At 42.4% G+C, this 19,471-nt stretch overlaps 1 protein-coding gene across 1 annotated transcript in view; it reads right to left on the reverse strand.

Annotated features, from left to right (window-relative positions):
- Window positions 1–1,057: 1,057 nt before the first annotated feature.
- The window catches only part of LOC121184958 (voltage-dependent N-type calcium channel subunit alpha-1B-like), a 56,512-nt gene continuing 38,098 nt past the window's right edge, over window positions 1,058–19,471 (reverse strand). The window contains exons 30-39 of the mRNA XM_041042890.1: window positions 17,450–17,555; window positions 16,591–16,698; window positions 14,125–14,246; window positions 13,337–13,518; window positions 10,368–10,485; window positions 9,894–10,013; window positions 7,027–7,065; window positions 5,715–5,943; window positions 3,380–3,588; window positions 1,058–2,303 (exon numbers count right to left, since the gene is read on the reverse strand). Coding sequence (XP_040898824.1) covers window positions 1,749–2,303; window positions 3,380–3,588; window positions 5,715–5,943; window positions 7,027–7,065; window positions 9,894–10,013; window positions 10,368–10,485; window positions 13,337–13,518; window positions 14,125–14,246; window positions 16,591–16,698; window positions 17,450–17,555 — 1,788 coding nt within the window. The 3' untranslated portion in view covers window positions 1,058–1,748. The remainder of the gene's footprint in view (window positions 2,304–3,379; window positions 3,589–5,714; window positions 5,944–7,026; window positions 7,066–9,893; window positions 10,014–10,367; window positions 10,486–13,336; window positions 13,519–14,124; window positions 14,247–16,590; window positions 16,699–17,449; window positions 17,556–19,471) is intronic.

Consider the following 19,471-nt stretch of genomic DNA (forward strand, 5'->3'; position numbering starts at 1 on the left):
ATCAAGAGTCAGACTACGTTACCCTTTGCTACTTTGGGTCCCAAATCAGACAATGCAGACTCTGTCACACCTCCCCACCACTCAGTCCCATCAGACCTCAGCTGACCAACGCACTCAGCAGCTCAAATAAGACGGGAGCTCACACTGGGACACCCTTTCAAAAAACAAATAAATAAATAAATCGAAAAGAAACTCTACACGGTGGTCATAGCAGGTAGCTGGCCAGGTCTACCATCTAAACATGCACAATGTGTTACTGGCATTAACGTAGCTGGAACACATATATTTATGCAGTTTTCATAGCGTTTCCACAACGTTTTTCATGGTTTATCAAAAACAAGAAAAATAATCAACTTTCATAAGGTCATTTTTTGATTCCTGTCGTTTAAGCGTACTGTAGGTATCGTTTCTCTCCTTGCAGATAAGGCTTTCTGTACAACATGTTTTCCAGCAGAGCTACATACAGAATGAACCAAACACCTACTCCAAATGTGGATGCATTAGAAAACAGTTGACATTGCATCTTTTTCTACAGTATATCTAAAAGGATAGGCACTTTGTCTTAAAACATGGCAAAGAAGTCTGTAAGAAACATTAGACCTGAAACGATGGCAAACCAGAAGCAGTTCACGTAAAACACACTGTGGTCTTTTTTTTTTTTTTTTTTTTAACGTCATACAAAAAAAAAAAAAAAAGACAAAGAAAAGAAAACATATACAAGGACATTTTAATAGAAAACAAATCAGTCAGTCAGGTACTTCTCACTACCACGGGCTGCTTCTCTCTTCAAGTTTGCAAGAAACATTTAACAGGTAAACAATCACCGCTGCCTGTGTGACAGCACTTCATCTGTTCGACTGACACAAAGGGAATGTCATAAAGGATTAGGCATAATCATAGAAGGGTAGAGTCCTAAACTAAAGAACATCACAGCTATTTGTACAGTGTAATAACGTCTTTGAGGTTTTCCAACGTTTTAAACTATCATTTCACTGAACTACTGAGCTGCTTTTTGTCCTGCTTCCATGATGTGCAGTGCCATCACTTTCTTTTGAAACTGCCATACTGACTCTCAAACGCACTTTCAGCTACTGTTTGATTCAATAACTGACTTCACGTACAGCTTAAAAATTAAACGGTCTGTTAGACTTTATGTTGCCCTGTTGGGTGTAATAATAATGTGGAAGAAGCAAGAGCGGCTGATAAAGAGAGCACAACTCATCTTGAGTCTGAAAAAACCTGATTTTGCATATGTGCCTCATCGAGATTTGACGGTACACAGAGTGGAGCGCTGTTAAACTCGTTTTATCATGTAGATCTTTGCAAAAGTAATTTTCCCTGGTAAACAGATAGTTAGAATCTAACTTTAAAGCAGCACTAATCAATATTTTTATACTCGTGTATAGTCTGTGTTTCTGATGTAATGCAGTTTGAGGGTCGATATGGTGGTGTCAACAAAACACTGGTCAAAGCAAATCAAGGATAGCTACGGTAAGATATCTGATGTTGGCAAAAAGTCTACTTCATAACGCTATGTGCCCTTACAATTTGTTGTTCACATTCAAATATTACCCACTTCAAGTGTTCTCCCTGTTTAGATGTTCTCCCTAAACTTAGCTCTCCAAGTTTGGATTAAAATACAGCATTAAACACACACAGTGACAATGTAAACTAAAGCCTTCAAAGAAGATGATAAAACTCATCACAGTTCCTCAAAAATGCATTAAAAAGGTTGGTTTAAAGCCATGCTAGCACCATTCGTCCTCCTCTGCCTCCTGGTAATACCTGGGTGCCCTGACGCCAGAGCCTGGGCTGGTGTTGCCCCCGAAGCTGAAGTGGTACCCATTGGGCACCCCAAGGTTCTGCTGTGGAGCCGGAAGCAGGGCTCCCATCATGCGAGGCAGTGCGGTCCAAGATGAGCGTCCGGCACGGGGGCTGGGCGACAGTGACGCCACATCCTGGAAGACGTCTAGCTGGTCCCGGAGGCTGCCGTAGGGGCTGCCCAGGGCATCGCCATGGCCCCGGCCCAAGAAGGGCTCGGAGCTGATACGAGTGACAGGGCAGGGGAAGTGGCGGGAGCCGCTGTGCCGGAGGGCGTTGTGCTCCGACAGGCCGCGGCTCAGCCGGCCAGGACTCAGAGAGGCCTGGCTGGACACAAAGTGCACGGGGGAAGAATTGGCAGTCTTGTAGGCCACCCCTGGCCGTGGGGTGAGGGGGGTCTGGGGGAGCTGCCGACGTCCGCGGCTTGGCGTGCTAGAACTGGAACTCAGTGCCACTGGGCTGCCTTTAACCCAACCACTGCCCTAGATGAAAATTGAACAAGCAATTTGAAACGAGAGAACGATGAGCAAAATATATAAGAGAGGAAAGGTAAAGGGAAGGAAACAGGGACAGGGCCACCAGAGGGAGGAGAGGAGAGGAGAGGAGAGGAAAGGAAAGACATCAAAATGTGATATGTGATGACACAGAACAAATGAGGGACAGAACAAAGGATGAAAGAACAAACACTAACGGAAAGGTAACGACAGACAGACAAAATGGATGGAAAATGATGAAAAGAGAAAGTGGGAAAAGAAGTGAAAGGCCATGAGAGGCTGCACTGAAGGCAGTAATACGAGGAGAAAGCAGTAATACGAGCATGCAGAGGGATCATCAGCCTTCAGTTTCCCTGCTTCTTCTCACTTTTTCCTGAACTGCCTCTCCTACACTCAACACGCTACCTGCACCATGCTGGTCTAAGGCCGCGCTGCTGCGTCAGTCATCATCAACATGCAGATGTATAGCAGACTGACAACGAGCTTGTATTAAGAAACACATCTGGTCAAAGCAGTTCACCTCTAGGACACATTTATGATGCAACTGATCCATTTACACACAGAGGCCTCTGAGGCCTCTAGTTTCACAGAGATAAAACTACTATGAAGTGGAAAGGTGGTGTGTGTCTTAATGGAGCTGCTCTTTAAGCTGGTTTACTTAAGCTGAAATCTCACATGGGTCATTAATATTCACAACAAAACGTACACACTGCAACATGTTTTGAAGGGGACCCTACCACACACCAACAAACAAACACACACACCCACATGCCGTGTGTTAGCAATACAACATAGGCTGTGCCTGTGTAGCGGCTGGCCAGTTCACTACATGGACATCTGCAGCCTGCAGGTAGATTTTAGCTGGTCTGGAGGTGGATGAACTGTAACAGTCACACTTCACACATCAGATATAACAGCATTAGTTTTAATCAGCCATCAAAACTGCTGTGAAAAGTATAAAGTATCATTTTGAGCAATGGCTGAAACCACAGACCCTTTAGAAATCCTCTTCACCTGGTCTTAAGTCTCATCTGGCCCTACTCTACACGCCTGTGCCCTCCCACCTGCTTGTTGCTGGTTTCCTGCCCCTCGCTGGGGGAGGCGGCGCAGCTAGCGGTGGCAGATTTGGTGTGGCAGTGTTCCCGGCTGCAGAAGCGGTCGCAGGAGTAGTAGCGCTGCTTGTCCGCTGAGGAGTGGTGGTGTTTCCTCTCGTGGGAGCGTCCGCGGTCGTGGGCTCGCTCTCTGGAGGCAGCTGGGTCAGACCCTGGCTCTCCTGGTGCAACCGGGGATTAGGAAAATATTACAGGGTGAAAGTGTACGTTTCTCTACTCTAGATAAAATTAGAGTTTTTGATGGATTTACTTTGGTTCTGGAGTGCCTGTCTACTTGTCATGGCATTTATTTCTGTTCAGTAAGAAATAAGAAGTTATTATTCTCAGCAGATATTTGTCACAGTAGGAAAAGCACAGGTTTCACTACTAACATGAACGATGGCTCTGTTCTGTTCCAGTGTCCCACTAAATCATGACAGTGTACCACTATGGACAATACCAGGACCCTGAAACTGAAGCAGCTACATGGAATTCAGCCATTGTGCATTTGATCATTCACACACGTGCTTTTCCTGAGGTCACATGTCAAAATGAAAATGCAGCTGTGTGCTCTTGCAGGTGACGCAGGTGTATATTTGGGAAATCACTTACAAGACTGAGGCCCTGTTCAGACCTGGTATTAGCAAGAGTCTCAGGTGATCCGATCACAAGTGGACAGCTCTAAGTACAGGTGTGAATGCACCCAAGACACATTGAGATCCAATCAGTCAGACCATGTTTGGAGGCCACATTCTTTTTATATGAATGTGTCCTGTATGTAATCATTCATGTTCTCAAATCTCATAAGCTAACTTTGTCCACAACGAAATTTTCAAAAAAATTTGTCTGGAACATGCCAAGGAACAGATCCAGTCTGTATTGTAATTCTTTCTTGCCACCGGTTAAAAACAACAACAGTCCATGTTCTTACTTTTTCAGATGTTCGTCCACCCTCACAAGAACAACATTCTTTGTAAATGCTTAAAGTCTAATATAAAAAGAACCTAAAATGATAGAATACCAGATAAGAGGATCTTCAGTCCAACAATACTGGCCTCACTGTTTGCCTATAAACACCACTCTGTCTACACTCAGTGAGCAGCTGGTCCTTTGGACACTCTGTCCTCAGCTGAAGCAGAGAACTCTGCAGCAGCCTTAAGACAGACAGTGAAGGGTTTTTATCCCTTCTACTGACTGTTTTCCTTTCTCCACAGCTTCACCCTGCAGAGCAGCTACCTATTAATCAATGGGTCGTCATGTCTTTCAGTCTCTTTTATCTGAGTGTGTGTCTGGAGCTGCCGTCTCACAGTCAGACCCAGAGAGACCACTGCTGATCTCTATCACAGCTGAGACCCTGCAGGGTCTCCACTCCACTTCTTTAATACCCTTACACATTTTTATAGATGGCTTATTACATGTGATCACATGTAGCATTGAATTTCATTTCTGAAACGCACCATAAACTGTGACTGTTAACAAAGGTTTAAACCAAAATGTACATTGCAGCAAACTGCACTGTGTCGTCAAAGTCAAGGACACTTATATAAAATGATTAATTTTGTCCAAGGGAAACATTTTGGGGAAATACACTTATTAACTTTCTGGCAGAGAGATGACAAGATTAATACCACTCTCATATCTATTCATTAAATTTAGAGCCACAGCCAGCAGCCCGTTAGCTTAGCACTTAATACTGGAAAGAGCTAGCCTGGCTCTGTCCATAGGGGACAAACTCTGTCTCCCACCACTAAATAACATCTCCTTTACTTAACCTGTAAAAAATATTAAAAATGACAATTTACTGTTTGATGGGGATCATGTGCTGGACACTTGTTGCTTAGCAGTTGCCAGGCAACCAGCAGAGGCTCTCCACCAAAATGAGAGGGAGTGAATTTCCCAAAAAAGACCTTTGATAAAGTCTCTCAGGACTGACAACTGTTTCTCAACAACAAACAATAATGTAGGATTTGTCCAAGTATATTTGAATTCAGTACTAAATGCAGTATAACAGTTTATCAGCCCTGCTCACCTGTATAGTTACTTTACTATTGACATTTTAGCATTTTCTTTTTTTATTGTATTTTAAGACTGGACTTTGGTTACAGGGCAGCCAGTGTGACTGTCCACTGACATTATTTCTGTTTCTTTTGTTTCTTCTATTTTGTAACAACTGAACGATCAGCCACAACATTAAAACCAGTTACTGAGGAGACAGTCCTGAGGGTGTTTTGGAAGAAATATCCAACAAATGCGACTTTTGAATACACAGTGTGTTTGTGTGTGTGTGTGTGTGTGTGTGCTGACTAACCAGCAGAGGCTGGAGGTTGTCCACCTAGAGGTGTATCCAAAGACCTCTGCCTCTTCTCTCTGTCTTTATCCCTGTCTCTGCGGTGGTGGCAGCGGTGGTGGTGGTGATGGTGGTGGGGCCGCTCCTGGCTGGGTTTCTCCAGGGTGTAGTCCCTCAGGTTGACTTCCTGGGGTCGCTGTGGGGCCACAGTGGAGGCTGAGCGCCTCATGGGACTGGCATCAGGGACAGACTGAGGGAGGGAGGGGGGATAGAGGGACAGAGAGGGTCACTGAGCACTTGTAGTTTTCATATAGCTCCAGTTTCATACTAAGACTACACCTGATTCTTCTGAGTGCTCATTTGTTGACTCACTTACTGAACCCTCTGACACGCTCCACTGAGCAGGATCTGACTGTTCCCACTGCAGATGGTATGAATCCACATTAAAACACCAGAATTTTATTCACGATACCACGTGATTAAAGACAATTAAGGCGTGAAATGATATGAAAGTATACATAAAGTTTTAAAACAAATTGACTGTGCTGCCATATAGAAGAGTAAAGCTTTTAATAGCTTTATATAAGGACTGCAGCAGTGGGAACACCTGGTGCTCCTGCACCAACAGCTCTGACTTAACCACATTTCCACTGTACCGCTGAAGAATAAAGGAGCAGGTGTTTCATCCAAAGTGGAAGTTCCTTCATTAGCTAAAACAGACTCCCTTTGTTTACAAGGACTCGTTAGGAAACCATCTGAACTTGTTAATGTGTGATGAGATATATATACTGCACATACACATATATAATTAAGCTAAATATTAAGGAATTTGACATTAGATCCTCAACCAGAATTACATACCTGGTCAGAAATGTCGTAGGTAAGACTTAGATAAGAGTTCTGCTGGAGCAGTTTTAACTCATGACCTCAGGGTTTCAAAGATCCAGACTACAGCCCTGTCTGGATCCTATGTATTTTTGTGTCATGTTATTAGACACACAGAATCAACTGCATCAACAATGACAAGACCTATACAAATAGCTTAACATACGCTGGTAACAACAGATGCAGTGGCAAAAATGTCCTCTCAAATCCTGCCACTGGGGGGCGTCAAAGTTGGAAGTTTTCACATGCCACACAGAGGGGCTTTAAAGCTACGGGGCCATACACGATTCAGGCTCATGATCCAGAATAATAGTGATTCTGGTTGTATGCTGGTGTTGGTCCATGTGAGTCCATGTGATCATCTGACATCACCATCTCAATACAATACACTCAATACAGGAACCATAAACGGGTATATACTGTAGGCTGTGTGACAGCGTGTACGTACAGGTAGATGGATCCCTGGAGAGTGTCGTGAGTGGCCCCGCTGTTTCACAGGAGAGGAAGCAGAAAAAAAAAAGAACAGCAGAGAAAGAGAGGAGGGACATTAAGCAACATCAGCAGCAGCTACAGTTTTGTTCTGATGAAAGCGATCAAATCTTTCACTGACAGCCAACTTCTGTGCAGTTCTTATGTCATTAAAGTCGTTTTGTTTGTAGAAAAATGACACAATCCTGTTGAAAGCTGATGCTTTACAGTTATTTAGGACAGAGGGGGGTAGTGGCAAGTATTACTGTCTGTCTTTTGTGATAGCAAGTGGTTACTTTACATATTTATATCTGACATGTAAAATATGTAAAGGAACTAAAAATCATGGAGAAAAAACAAATAGGTATCAAGCTGCATTACCCAGAAACACTCAGGTACCTCAACACTGTATTTCAGTCAGCTACTTTACTGAACCATGTGCTGTTCTGTGATGTCTGTTGCAGGTTTCATCAGCTGCCAGAGAGAAAAAAAAAAAAAATAACACACTGCACAGGATGAAACACAGACATTTTTCTGTGGGTTTCTGTCCAGTGCTCACTCTGTCTGCTTCTTTCAGCACATCCTGGACTCTGCCTCCGTGACTCTGTCAGATAACTCGGAGAACATACCAGTATCGATTCCCTCTGTTCTCGCCTGCCAGGCTTGTTATTTGGAGAGAGGCCGACCGGAGCATATCCTACAGATTAAAATGAGGGTTCGGCACATACTGTATTAAAAGGTGATGAAACTGCAAAAATCAGGATTGAATGTTCAGTATCACCTGGGTTAGAGGAACAGAGAGTGGGGCTTTGCTTTCTCAGCGACCTCACTGTGAACAGACAGGCCAGACTGACTGAGTCACTCAGGTTTCCCATGTCACCACAGCACAAAGAAGGATCTTAAAGAGCAGAACACGTCTTAACACATGTCACCTCCTGATCCTCAGCTCAAATTAAGCAAAAGAAATGCAATAGCAAGAATGACAGATAAACTCCTGCAACTGAGGAGCGGAGGCCCCAGAGTTCAGACTGCACGGTACAGTTCCCAGCACACTCCAGCAGCCGCAGGCAACTTCCAAAAGGCCAGCATTAATTGAATTGGCTAAAGGATTTCCTGCCCTCTGTTCCAAAAGGTGAGAAAAATAAGACAGCAAGTCAACAAGGCAACCTCCCGCCCCTGTTCTTTACATCCTTTCATTATTACTCTAGATTCTCTCACTTCTACAGTAACCCAATTACCGTCTTCCTCTCCCATGCATCTTGTGCCCAAAGCCATTTGGAGCCACTACCATCTTTTCAGTTGGCAGCAGGAGAAAAACAATAGTGGACAAACAGCTGGCGACCGGCCAGGATCTAATCAGATTACTGTAGACTTCTCCTCTGCAGCGAAAGTAGGATCAACAACAGCTCTTTCCAAATGGGCTGTGAGAGGAATGCACTTTAAATGCATGAATCGATCAATATCAACATCACTCAGGAAATGAGGGGCTTATTATATTTCTTAGGTTCTAGTGAAAGATTCATTTAGAGTTTTTCAGCCTTAACCGGATGAATAGTGAGTCCATGCTTCCATGCTGTTTCAGAAGAAACGTTCTATGTGATGGTTCACTACACTGTTACAAAAAAAAGCACTGACTGACTGTTGTTCTGGGTTATTTTCAGTAATGTAAGCACAGCACACTTTTCCTTCACTCACTGAAAATGTAGAGCTATGATATGATGTGTTTAACAGCCCTCTCGCTAAAGAAAGAAAGTTCCAAACACTCTGGTGGTGGTAGAAGTTAACAGAAAGTTGTAGGTGTGGTACAGTGTTTCTTCAGTCAACAAAAACTGTGACCAAAAAAAAGCAAATCGATTGACAACACTTTTTAAAAAGACAAACAAAGCAATAAACTGAAAAAAGTGATCTTTTCAACAAAAACTATGAGGAATTTTATTACAGATTCTGTCTACAAATAAAACTGTGGGAGGAGATGAATGGACAAATGAACTAATCTTTCCCTTTGGAAATTAGCTTCAGCTTTATACACATGAACAGTACATCGGACACTGCTTCTGCAACTGAACCTGTTCCTAACAAATAAACTAAATACACTTAAAGACATAAATACATAATGAAGAACACATGAAGCTGCTGCAGACACTCTGCTAATGTGCTGCTCACAGCTCCTGTGTAATAAAGATGTGTAATATAACAGAAATGTCACAATTGTACAGACTAAATGAATCTTTAGTCCCATTTAAAATTAGATAAAACATCTGAGGAAAAGGACGAGAAAAAAAAGGATTGAGTGCTGGATGTAAGCAGGATGTTAAACATTTAAAACTTACTGCAGCTTTTCTCTAAAGGTATATTACTGCAAAAATGTTATCTGGCTGGCTTAAGTTGCTCATCTGAAGCTAAACCCAGATACTGAACAGTGCTTTAGTGAATATGTGAGTGAATCCAGCCTCTGCTCTGCAGACGAGAGGACAGGAGTGACTGGGCGACTCTGTTCAAGCAGCCAGAGTCTGGGAACGACAGGTGGATTTACTGAGGAGAGTCGATCTGTTGTATCACTGCAGAGCAGGATGACATGAGCACTGTGTGTGTGAGCCATTACATTCTGCTATGAAGAGGCACAGTGTTTTCTCTCCTAATCTCCCAACAGGCTAGAAAAACACAACATCAGAATTAAAAATGCAGGACAAAGATCTGACTAAAACTCTATAAAGATCTTTAGTTTTTGTTATTGACTGAAACAACTAAGATGTGACTATAAATAATATGCATCCTTGTCAGATGACTAAGACTAAAACTGAGTCTAATTAAGTTTTGAACACAAATGTGGAGCAGATGAGATGTTACCTGCAGCTCAGCAGTAAGGCGAGGCATAGAAGCAACTCTGCCCTGGTTCTCCAGACCCGTGCCAGGGACTGGGATCGTACTGCTGGCACTGGTCTCCATCCTCCTCATCTCCACTGACTCCTGGACACACACACACACACAAGCCCATTAGCATCACTGGTGTGTGTAGGGGTAGGGTGGACTGAGAGTTACTTTTCCTCTTTACTTCTCCTTAAGCAGCAGATGTTAAACAGCCTGAACCCTGTGCTGATCAATGTTACTGTAATGTTCACACAAACTCTGAATCCTGCAAACTGCTGCACTTACACACAGGTAGGCTGGACTTAATATAATGACTCACTCAGTTAATTTACTATAGTGTACATTTCCACAGTACTAATTGCATCAGTACAACAACTAAGTCCTGTCACATTCAACAGGAGCAGATCAGAACATGTGTACAGGTTCACATACACACCACGTGTTGGACGGTACCTGAATGACGGCAGTGTCTGGTGTGTCCTCTGACGGGCCCCTGGATATGGTTCTCTTAGCCTTGGGTTTCTCCATCACCAAGGAAGGTGATGGCTTGATGTTGTGATCATGACCCGGCCTGTGTGTTATATCAGTCACAGCTCAGCATAATAATAATAATAATAATAATAATCATCATCATCATCATCATCATCATACAGTGTAAATCAGGTTACAGAGTAACAGGTTAACATTTTCACACTTAGAGCTGTATTCATTCAGTGTGTGAGCACCGTTCAGTGGTTTGAGTGAAACCTTTAATTGGATTTGAACCATCTATATAGCTATTATCCAATATTTGATACACACGGTTCTGTGAATATTATTTTGAATGAAAATGTGAGTGAAACAGTAAAAGCAAACCCACTCTTTGTTTAAGAAGCTCCTCTAGCATGGTAGGTTTTTCTGAGACCATGTTACATTGTGTTGTATCATTATTACATTATTACATTATCTTTTATATTCTCCGTAATGTAGAATATTCTCAGACACAAATACCAAGTGGCCTAATGACCCACGTTACCTCAACCACTCTCACTGGTTGTGTCCAACATCCCCTCCTTGTTTACTCACTCATTGTTCTCCATGTAGCAGACACTCAGATACTACTACTGCATACTACTTTTTGGTTTCATTGTGGGGAAAAATACATTTTATTTATAAAGCACTTTTCAAAACATAGTTACAAAGTGCTTTACTTAACAACAATAAGATAAGTAACATAAAATCTGATAATCTAGTGCATAGGGGGAGAGCAGCCAAAGCATGAACATCCCCACAGAGATTAAAGGCCTGGGACTCACCACCAGTCAGTCAGACCTGAAGCTTTTCAGATGAGAGGTGAAACGTCTCAGAGAATCTAAAGCAGCTGCTTCTGACTTAGCTCTCTTCCCCCGTTATACAGTACGCTCATTTATGTCTCTGAATGAAAAACACAGCAGTGCCAGAGGGAAAATACATAGAGTACAGCAGACAAACTTGGATTCACATCCCCTGCAGTAAACCTTCTCATCTGAGCAGACGTAAGATCAGGATGGGAAATTAGCCTGAGCTGCTGGTTAAGAGCAGATCTGCTTCTCTCTCAAGGTTCAGTGGCCTTTAACACTCAGACTGATTTAAAGTTCAGAGTAGGAGTTACCCATCAACTCAACACTAAACACTGTGTGGATGAGTCATGAATTATCTGACAGTGTAGATTATAATCCTAAAGTAATCATGAGTCATTGACTTTGTACAGTGGCCCCTAAGGACAAAGCACATACAAATACAAAAAAACCCAAAAACGCTCCAGATATGAAAACACAGACAAAAGTGAAAACACAAACACTCAGGGAAACACGCTACAAATCCAGAAATGTGACAAATACAACAACACATGCAACACAGATCTGCTGCACCAGGAGTGCTCTGGAGTGATGGGCTTGATTTGGATAAGCAGCGACAGATTTATTTGCTTATGTCAATAACCTAACCCTTTACTAAAGTGGGATATTTTTTCCAGGAGAGGAAGTAACCATTTAGATTTCAAACATGCGGTCAGTTTATCCAAGTAATGTCCGTGTGATCTGACATTTTCAGACATTTGAGGAAAGGCCTTCTGGGTGAGACTAGCAAGACAGTCAGTGTCCTGTCTTATCTCTGCAAGTCCTCTGGTAATTTACAGCTGGCTCTGTTGTCCATAGCTTTTTGAAATACAATTGAATTCCTTTAGGATGATAAAATGTGGCCTCAGATTTAAATATAATATTTGTTGATGTCAGTTTATCTGAAGGTAAAGCTAAATACATAATAAATACATGTGTTATTGGGCAGTTTAACAACATCTCTGTGGACTTTGGGGTTTTTATACAAACAAAATGAATAGAGGCAGTGTTTTCACTCATGGATGTCCTTTGTTCATAGGGGCCACAGTTACTGGAGAAGAGAATTTTACTGAGCCTTTACTGAGAGGTATCACAGTGGTCTCAGTGCAGCGGCCCTGACACGTACTGTAACAGGTTTAAGGAGGTGCACATTAGCTGCCTCTATGTAGCTAAGGAGTCTAAGCACAGCCGAGCAGAGAAGCATAAATCTGCATGTAGCACCCATCATACTTTCAAAAAGATCCAGTGGTAAATTGAACCTTACACCTGACCATGTACTTATGCTATATACTCCTGGTACACCAGGTTAAAGCAGTTGCAGGTTACAGTAGGTGCATAGTACCTTGTCTTAACTGTCAGTCTTGACACAGTAAATGTGAACGTAGGTTTTAGTTTTTATGTAGTAAATCCAGCTTAAATGTGTTGTATTCCTGTGCTAAATTACATCATACTGTTTGGTCTCCATGTGATAAACCTGATCTTAGATTTTTGTCTTGGTGTATTAAACACAAGACAAAAATCTACTTCAGTTCTCAGCCTCTGTAGATCAGGCACAAACAGTGCAGAGAGGATTTACAAGAGCCACGTGTCAGGATGGAGCAGCAGAAATATATATATATATATATGCATTAAATATAGAATTACAATGACGAAACATACAACTAAGCTTCTCTTTTTTCTGATATATTAAAGTGAGTGTGTTGCTGTATTTTACCTCATTACTAACATCAACACCATCTCCACCTCCTCCTGCCCCCAGCTGCTGGACCTGCACCCCCCCCCCCCCCCGATGGCTGAAGTTTTTGTGTCTTTCCCATGAACATGCTTATCATTATGTCATCTGAATACACTCAGACTGTGACCCAAAAGTAAATATGTCCCTCAGTCTTTACATTTATATGGTAAATAAGAAGTTAATTTTCAGCCTGGATGCAGTATTCTACACCAAAATCTAGTATTAATCTAAATGCTGGTACTTGGTTTGTACTCTGGATGCAGTGAACCCAACTGTAGGTTTTAAAATTCATGTGGAAAATGAAGTTTTAGTTCCTGAAGCGTTGAACTTACAGCGTGCCTCCATTGTTGAGGGAGTTGGAGCTAGGTCTGGTCTGTGGCTGGGACTTGACATTGGATTTGGGCTGGGACTGAAGCATGCTGGGAGGCTCCACACTGTTTAACATCATAGGCAGGCCTTTCTCCTGCATGTGAGTCAGAGGCAGCAATGGCTTAAACAGAGCCCCGACCTTGCACTGTGGAGGAGAGATGGATGGCAACATGCTGAAGACATTCAGAGGCAGCAGGCAGAATATTGTCGGACCCAGATCTGACAGCGGGGGGCTCAGTGCCACCCAGATGTAGAGACTGGGGCCAGAATATTCATTTCTCGCAGTCATGCTTGTATGTAGCACTGTACAACTGTGTGCATCTGTGTGAGTGTTTGTGTATGCAGAAACAAACATACACCTGTACAGTAGATGTGCAAGGTTGCAAATAACTACCGACCAGCAGCCAAACGCAGATTCATCTTTGGCTGTGGCTTGTGAGTGCGCCTTCAATGCAAACTGGATCAATAGTAATAGGTAACCGATCACTGGGTGCTTTTACAGTGGAAATATTAAATTGGGGAAGCAGCTGATTGATTTTGTCATCCACCGCTGAACGGCTGGTGGATACAAAAGCATCTTCTTTGCATGTGTGTATGCATGCAGGCATACCGTCAAAGTGTGGGTCAGTGTGTGCATACACAGTGTAAGTGGGCGCATGCATACGGGTTTGCACTACTGCATCCAATGTGGGTGTGCTTCAGTGCATGTGTGTGTGTGTAGCTGCGGGTACGTGTGGTGTGCATGTTGTACCTGGGAGCCTGACGCGTTCTGCTGCTGCTGCTGCTGCAGCTGCAGCCTCCTCGCTCGATTCTGCTTGTAGTAGTCGAAGATCATCAGGGCTGCGTAAACCTTCCCTACCGTCAGTTCATTGGCTGGTGAGGAGAGAGAGGAGAGAAGAAATGATGTGAGGAAGGAGGACAGTACAGGAAAGAAAGGAGGGAGCGGAGGAGGAAATTCTGCTGACTCATTCATCCCTCCCTCCTCAGTTCATCTCTATTTGCCTGCTCGTCTCCCTAATGGTTTAGTTTTAAGAAAAGAAACTTCTTAATGAGTGTGATTTAATGAATTCACAGCAGGTAATTAAAATAGATTTTTAATGTAAACAAAAAGAGCATCATGAAAGAGCTGACTGAAAATGCCTCTGTGTAGATAGGTGGTGAACACTTCTTACCAACAGGTGGCAGCAAAAGCAAAGCTCACAGCTGCACAGGAGGGTTCGTCTTTTAATGCACTCATGTGGATGGACACATGCACAGGTACTCACTCACTGCACTGACCAAACTGTACTTTATCAAACCCTTTACTTTCACCTGTACTCTTAATTTTAATTTAATTTACCAGAATTATCAACATGGTACTAAACATATTATTTATCTAATGCTCATCATCTGTAAGCAGCAGAATTTCTTTCCTGCTCCACTTTTGTTTTCTTTTTCTTTCCACTTCATACAGTCAGTTTACAGGTGTTGTGGTGTACTACCACATAATGTAAAAGAGGTTGTATCAAGCTTTTTGTGTCTCCAGCTGTGTGAAGTCTGATTAATGTCCTCAAGTGATGTCACGTGAGTCTACAAGTTAGCATAACACACCCAAACCCTCCAACCCAGCAGTCAGCAGTCAAATTGTCTTGTGGGTAATGAAAATATCAGGTTTTAACAACGAGTTTTTGCATTGAGACGGACTCTAGTAAACCTGGGCCTGGTGTCTGTGGTGTGTAGGTTTCTGAAAGGACGTGGGTCTTTGGCTCTGAGTGCAACCCAGGAGAGCTGATTTGGAAGTGACATGGTACAAGACAGAAAACAGGCTTGTGTTTAAGAATTTGTAACTTCTTAGTCAGTAAACAAATGGCAAACAATTGACAAAAAGAATCTGTGGCATCACTTGGAGTAAGAAACTTTAAACCTTCCCTCACTCACTCCTCTGTAAATAAAAGACACTCGTAGTTGCTTTCTCAGTCGTGAGAGGCAACCTGAGATTTTGGACACTTGATAATCATCATCATTCTGTCATCACTGACAGTTCCCACACAGCGTTTTGTCGTTTTGCACGTTTTGGTTGGACAATCGCTGATGTTGATCTCATAAGGAGAAATCAGTCAATCATCAGTGGTCTTCCTGGATTAATCCCTTATTTTGGGCAGTGGAAGGGACAGACTACCAGTGAAGGCATTCACTACCTAATGGAGACTTATTTTATTCAACGTTCACTGTACATTTACTGAACATTTACCCAAAGTAACTGACACGTTAACTAATCCTTAGCTTATCATTTTTACTATTTTTACTAGCTCATTCAGGTTAATAAGGCTGCCAGCTAGAGTGCACTCAGAACACTGTGGCTGATTTAATCTTGAGCTCACATGTAGATTTTTTTTTTTACTTTCCCTGAGAACAACTGAGTGGTTGAAGAGTAGATACATTTTCAGGCGGCCAAGATTTTTTTTGGTTGACTGCAGCTCTCCTCTACAGTAAGCAGGGAGTGATTTTAGACTCAGCTCTGGAGTTTGTTCTGATGAAAACTTAATAAAGTTTTTCTAATTCTGATTAGTGCTGTACTGGATCTGATTTGTCTGAACATATGGAAAGTAAATCTCAGGAACATGCTTAAGCTTTCAGAGCGACCAATTAAAGAAAAGCTGAGTGAGAGTTTGCAGTGAGTTACAGCAGAGCAGAGACCACCTGCTGGAACAATACATCATGACTTCAACTCTCTATTGTATCTTGGCATCTCTGGGTTGGCTTCAGCCCTGAAGAGTGGAGGCTGTCACAGTCAATTGATATGAAATATATATATAAAAAATAAAAAAAACATGAAAAAAATGTATAGGCGTGAGTATTTTTTTCCTGATTATCCATCAGGGGCTCTGACTGATGGTGAAGAGGACAAATCCAAAGCACGTCGTGCAGAATAAAAACATCCACAACGCCTCATTACGTACTGTCACCATGGTAATAACCCTGAGACATCCAGGCTAATTACTTAATGATGAACTGTCCTTTATGAATGTGAGAAAAAAGATTAGATAAGGTGTGAAAAGTTACGCTTGAACTTTCACATAAAGACAGTTTTGTTTAATTAGTAAGTTAGTGCTCAGTGAAGAAAAGACATCATTTGTAGAGAAATTATAATTTATGTTACTCTACATTACGGAGAACGTCTTTTTAGGAGATCCAGATATTTAGGTGACTGTGATGGTGCTGATGGTGGAATGCTTACGTTTATGTGGCGTCACCAACAGGTCCATGGTCTTTTGTGAGAGGTTGGGCCACACTGTGGACAACTCCTTCTTTAACTCAGCGTCAGATAATCGCTGGGCTACCATACCTAAAAATCCAAAGAGAGAGAGAAAGAGAAAGAGACAGACCTTTAACCCCCTTTATCAAAACACATAGTTGTGAAGGAGTTGTTCCTGAGACGAGGGATGAAGAGAAGTCAGTAAAGAAAAAAGCTGAGGCTTCAGAGGCAGTGAAGCCAGGAGAGAGAATCCAGCAGACACACCCAGCACAGCACAAAGACGTGTAATGAGCCCAAATGGGAGATTTGCAGCTCTGAGAACAATAAATAGCAGCTGGTTCTTGCACACATCTGTCACTGTGGTTGGGACTGGCTGGCTGCTAAAGGTGGCATTTCACATAACATCGCAGTGAGGCGCATTTTGGAGTTTGAGACATTTGAAGTCATTTGTTTTTTGCTATGACTTTATCAGTTATTTGGGAACATTTTAGGTGAACTGCAAAAAAACGGCATATTTAATAAAGTAGTTTAACTGGTGACTAACTATATATTCAACCTAAATAATATGAACATCATATTTACTTAGTTTAGTTCATCAGACATTAGAAGAAGACTGACTGTTCAGTCCACAGTCCATTGGTCTGAAATGAAGCTGTCAGGCTCCCATGGCTTCAAGAATACAGTTAATCAGTAATCACTCCTAAAGTACAATAGATTGGCTCCAAGCTACGTTTCTCACCTGCTACACCCTTAAGTACAGGGGTTTACACGCCACAGAGAATGCCTTTACATATGTCTATTCTACTCATTTTTATTATCTTCTGTGTTGCGTTTCTCTGACCTGAGGCCAGTTTGATCTCCAGGGCGGTGCGGATCAGGGCCATCAGGGTGGAGGTGAAGTGGACGGTGTTGTCATCAGCGATGGGCATGTTCATTTTGACGAGACGCTGAGAAGAGGAGACAAGTGGTGACAGACTGACATTAGACCACCACAACCAAGTTCTAACAAACAGCCCAGTCAGAACATACAGTCCACCCAGAGAAATCAATCTGTGTGCTGCTGTGATCAAATACCCTCCATGGATTCATTCTCTGAGCATAAAGGCGCTTTGCTAAGTTTTGTTTCATGTTTGAACTATGGCCGTATTGACAGAATGTTACTGTGACTCAGTTCAGCACACAAAAAGCCTTCTCTACAAGTACGTACAGAGGAGACAAACTGGACATTCACATTCACTGCTACTGGCTACAGTATGCAATACGCTGCAAGTCAAAGTGCACTGGTGCAAGACTGACATTGACCGAAAGAAAAGGTGAGAGAAGGCATGTAACGCATAACCATGAAGGTGCCTCGGCAGTCGCAGGAGCTCGACTCTGTGGTTGCCATCCTAACAATCGTCAACTTGGAGTTGAGGAGGTTGAGTGTGTGAGCTAACAATAAAAAAAAGTGTCCATTCCACCAAGCTTGGGCAGCCGTAGCAGGAAGACTTGGTTCATATAGGACTGATAGCAAGCACTAAGATGCATCAGAATGATGTGGGATTGTTGCTGAAAGAGTTGAGCTCCCCTGAACACAAAAAGCATTCATATACATGTGCTCTCAGTGGCAGTGCAGAGAGTAAGAAAGACCAGAGTCAGAATGAGACGGAGATGGAGAGCTGAGGGGCAAACACACACACACGCATACACACACCTTCACATATACACTATACAACCATGTTAATTTGCATATGATCACACACACACCCACACATACGTACACACAACCACAGGCTGCACAACCAGTTAGAGAGAAAGCAATACTAGCAACTAGAAACTAAAGACTAAATAACTGAGATCATAGATTGTACTTAAAGACAATCTTAACCAGGTCTTATCTGCAAACCTTTTTTACAGCATACGTGAAAAATTGTGGATATGGATCATTGGGTCCGTGTGGACTTAATACAACCTCCACCTGGTAACAACATGCAACCTGTATCTGGATTTGTTATCTCATCATGGGCCTTTGCCTTTACACCTGGTATCATCATCTGGATTCAGCTTGTGAGTAGATCTCAACACACATTATAAGGTACTCAGAGCTGGTAGGTTTTTTAATAAACACAATGGATCTGTTCAAGAGACTCATTTTCATCTACACCTGTTACAAAAGAAACAGCTGTAAGATGATGAACAGTCCAGTGAGCTTAAACTGGAATGAAATGGGTATATACATAATACGTGTATGGAAGGCAGCCCTGCTAACTAGGCTGATGTTACTGATCATAGCCAGTTGGGATCCTTGCTAACCCTACTGCTAGATCTGATCTGATCCCAATATGACCAGTGCTAATGATGATCACGCCTGATCCCCTGCAACATGTGGCTTTCCTGACTCAGATAAGACATCCAGATACCGATCACACATTAATATCAGGTGGAAATGGAGGCTTTTCTCATTTATATCAGTCAATGTTCAGCAATAAATAAATAAAATCTAAATCACAGTGATGTATTTTGTGGATGTTGTGCAGCAGTAACATTCTAACACGCAAACACACACACAACTTTTCCAACAGTGGATAGGCTGAGATGAAATGCGAGAAAGAATGAGAGGGTCGGGTAGCAAAGACAGAACCACACAGTGAAAATCGTATATAGAAAGAAGATCTTCCACAGAAAAGCAACAGAAGCTACGCACACACCCAACTACACACACATACACACACACACACACAGGCACACACACACTGCTCCACAAAATAAAACCCCAACTAGGGCGTACCACTCAAAGGAAATACTGACATAGGAGCAAGTTTCCTCCATAAACATAATATATCTTAGTTAACACGTCTTAAAGTTTTTTTCATTGAGCTCTATG

This window comes from Toxotes jaculatrix, chromosome 7 (genome assembly GCF_017976425.1).
Source record: "Toxotes jaculatrix isolate fToxJac2 chromosome 7, fToxJac2.pri, whole genome shotgun sequence".
In the NCBI taxonomy this organism is placed as follows: Eukaryota; Metazoa; Chordata; class Actinopteri; family Toxotidae; genus Toxotes; species Toxotes jaculatrix.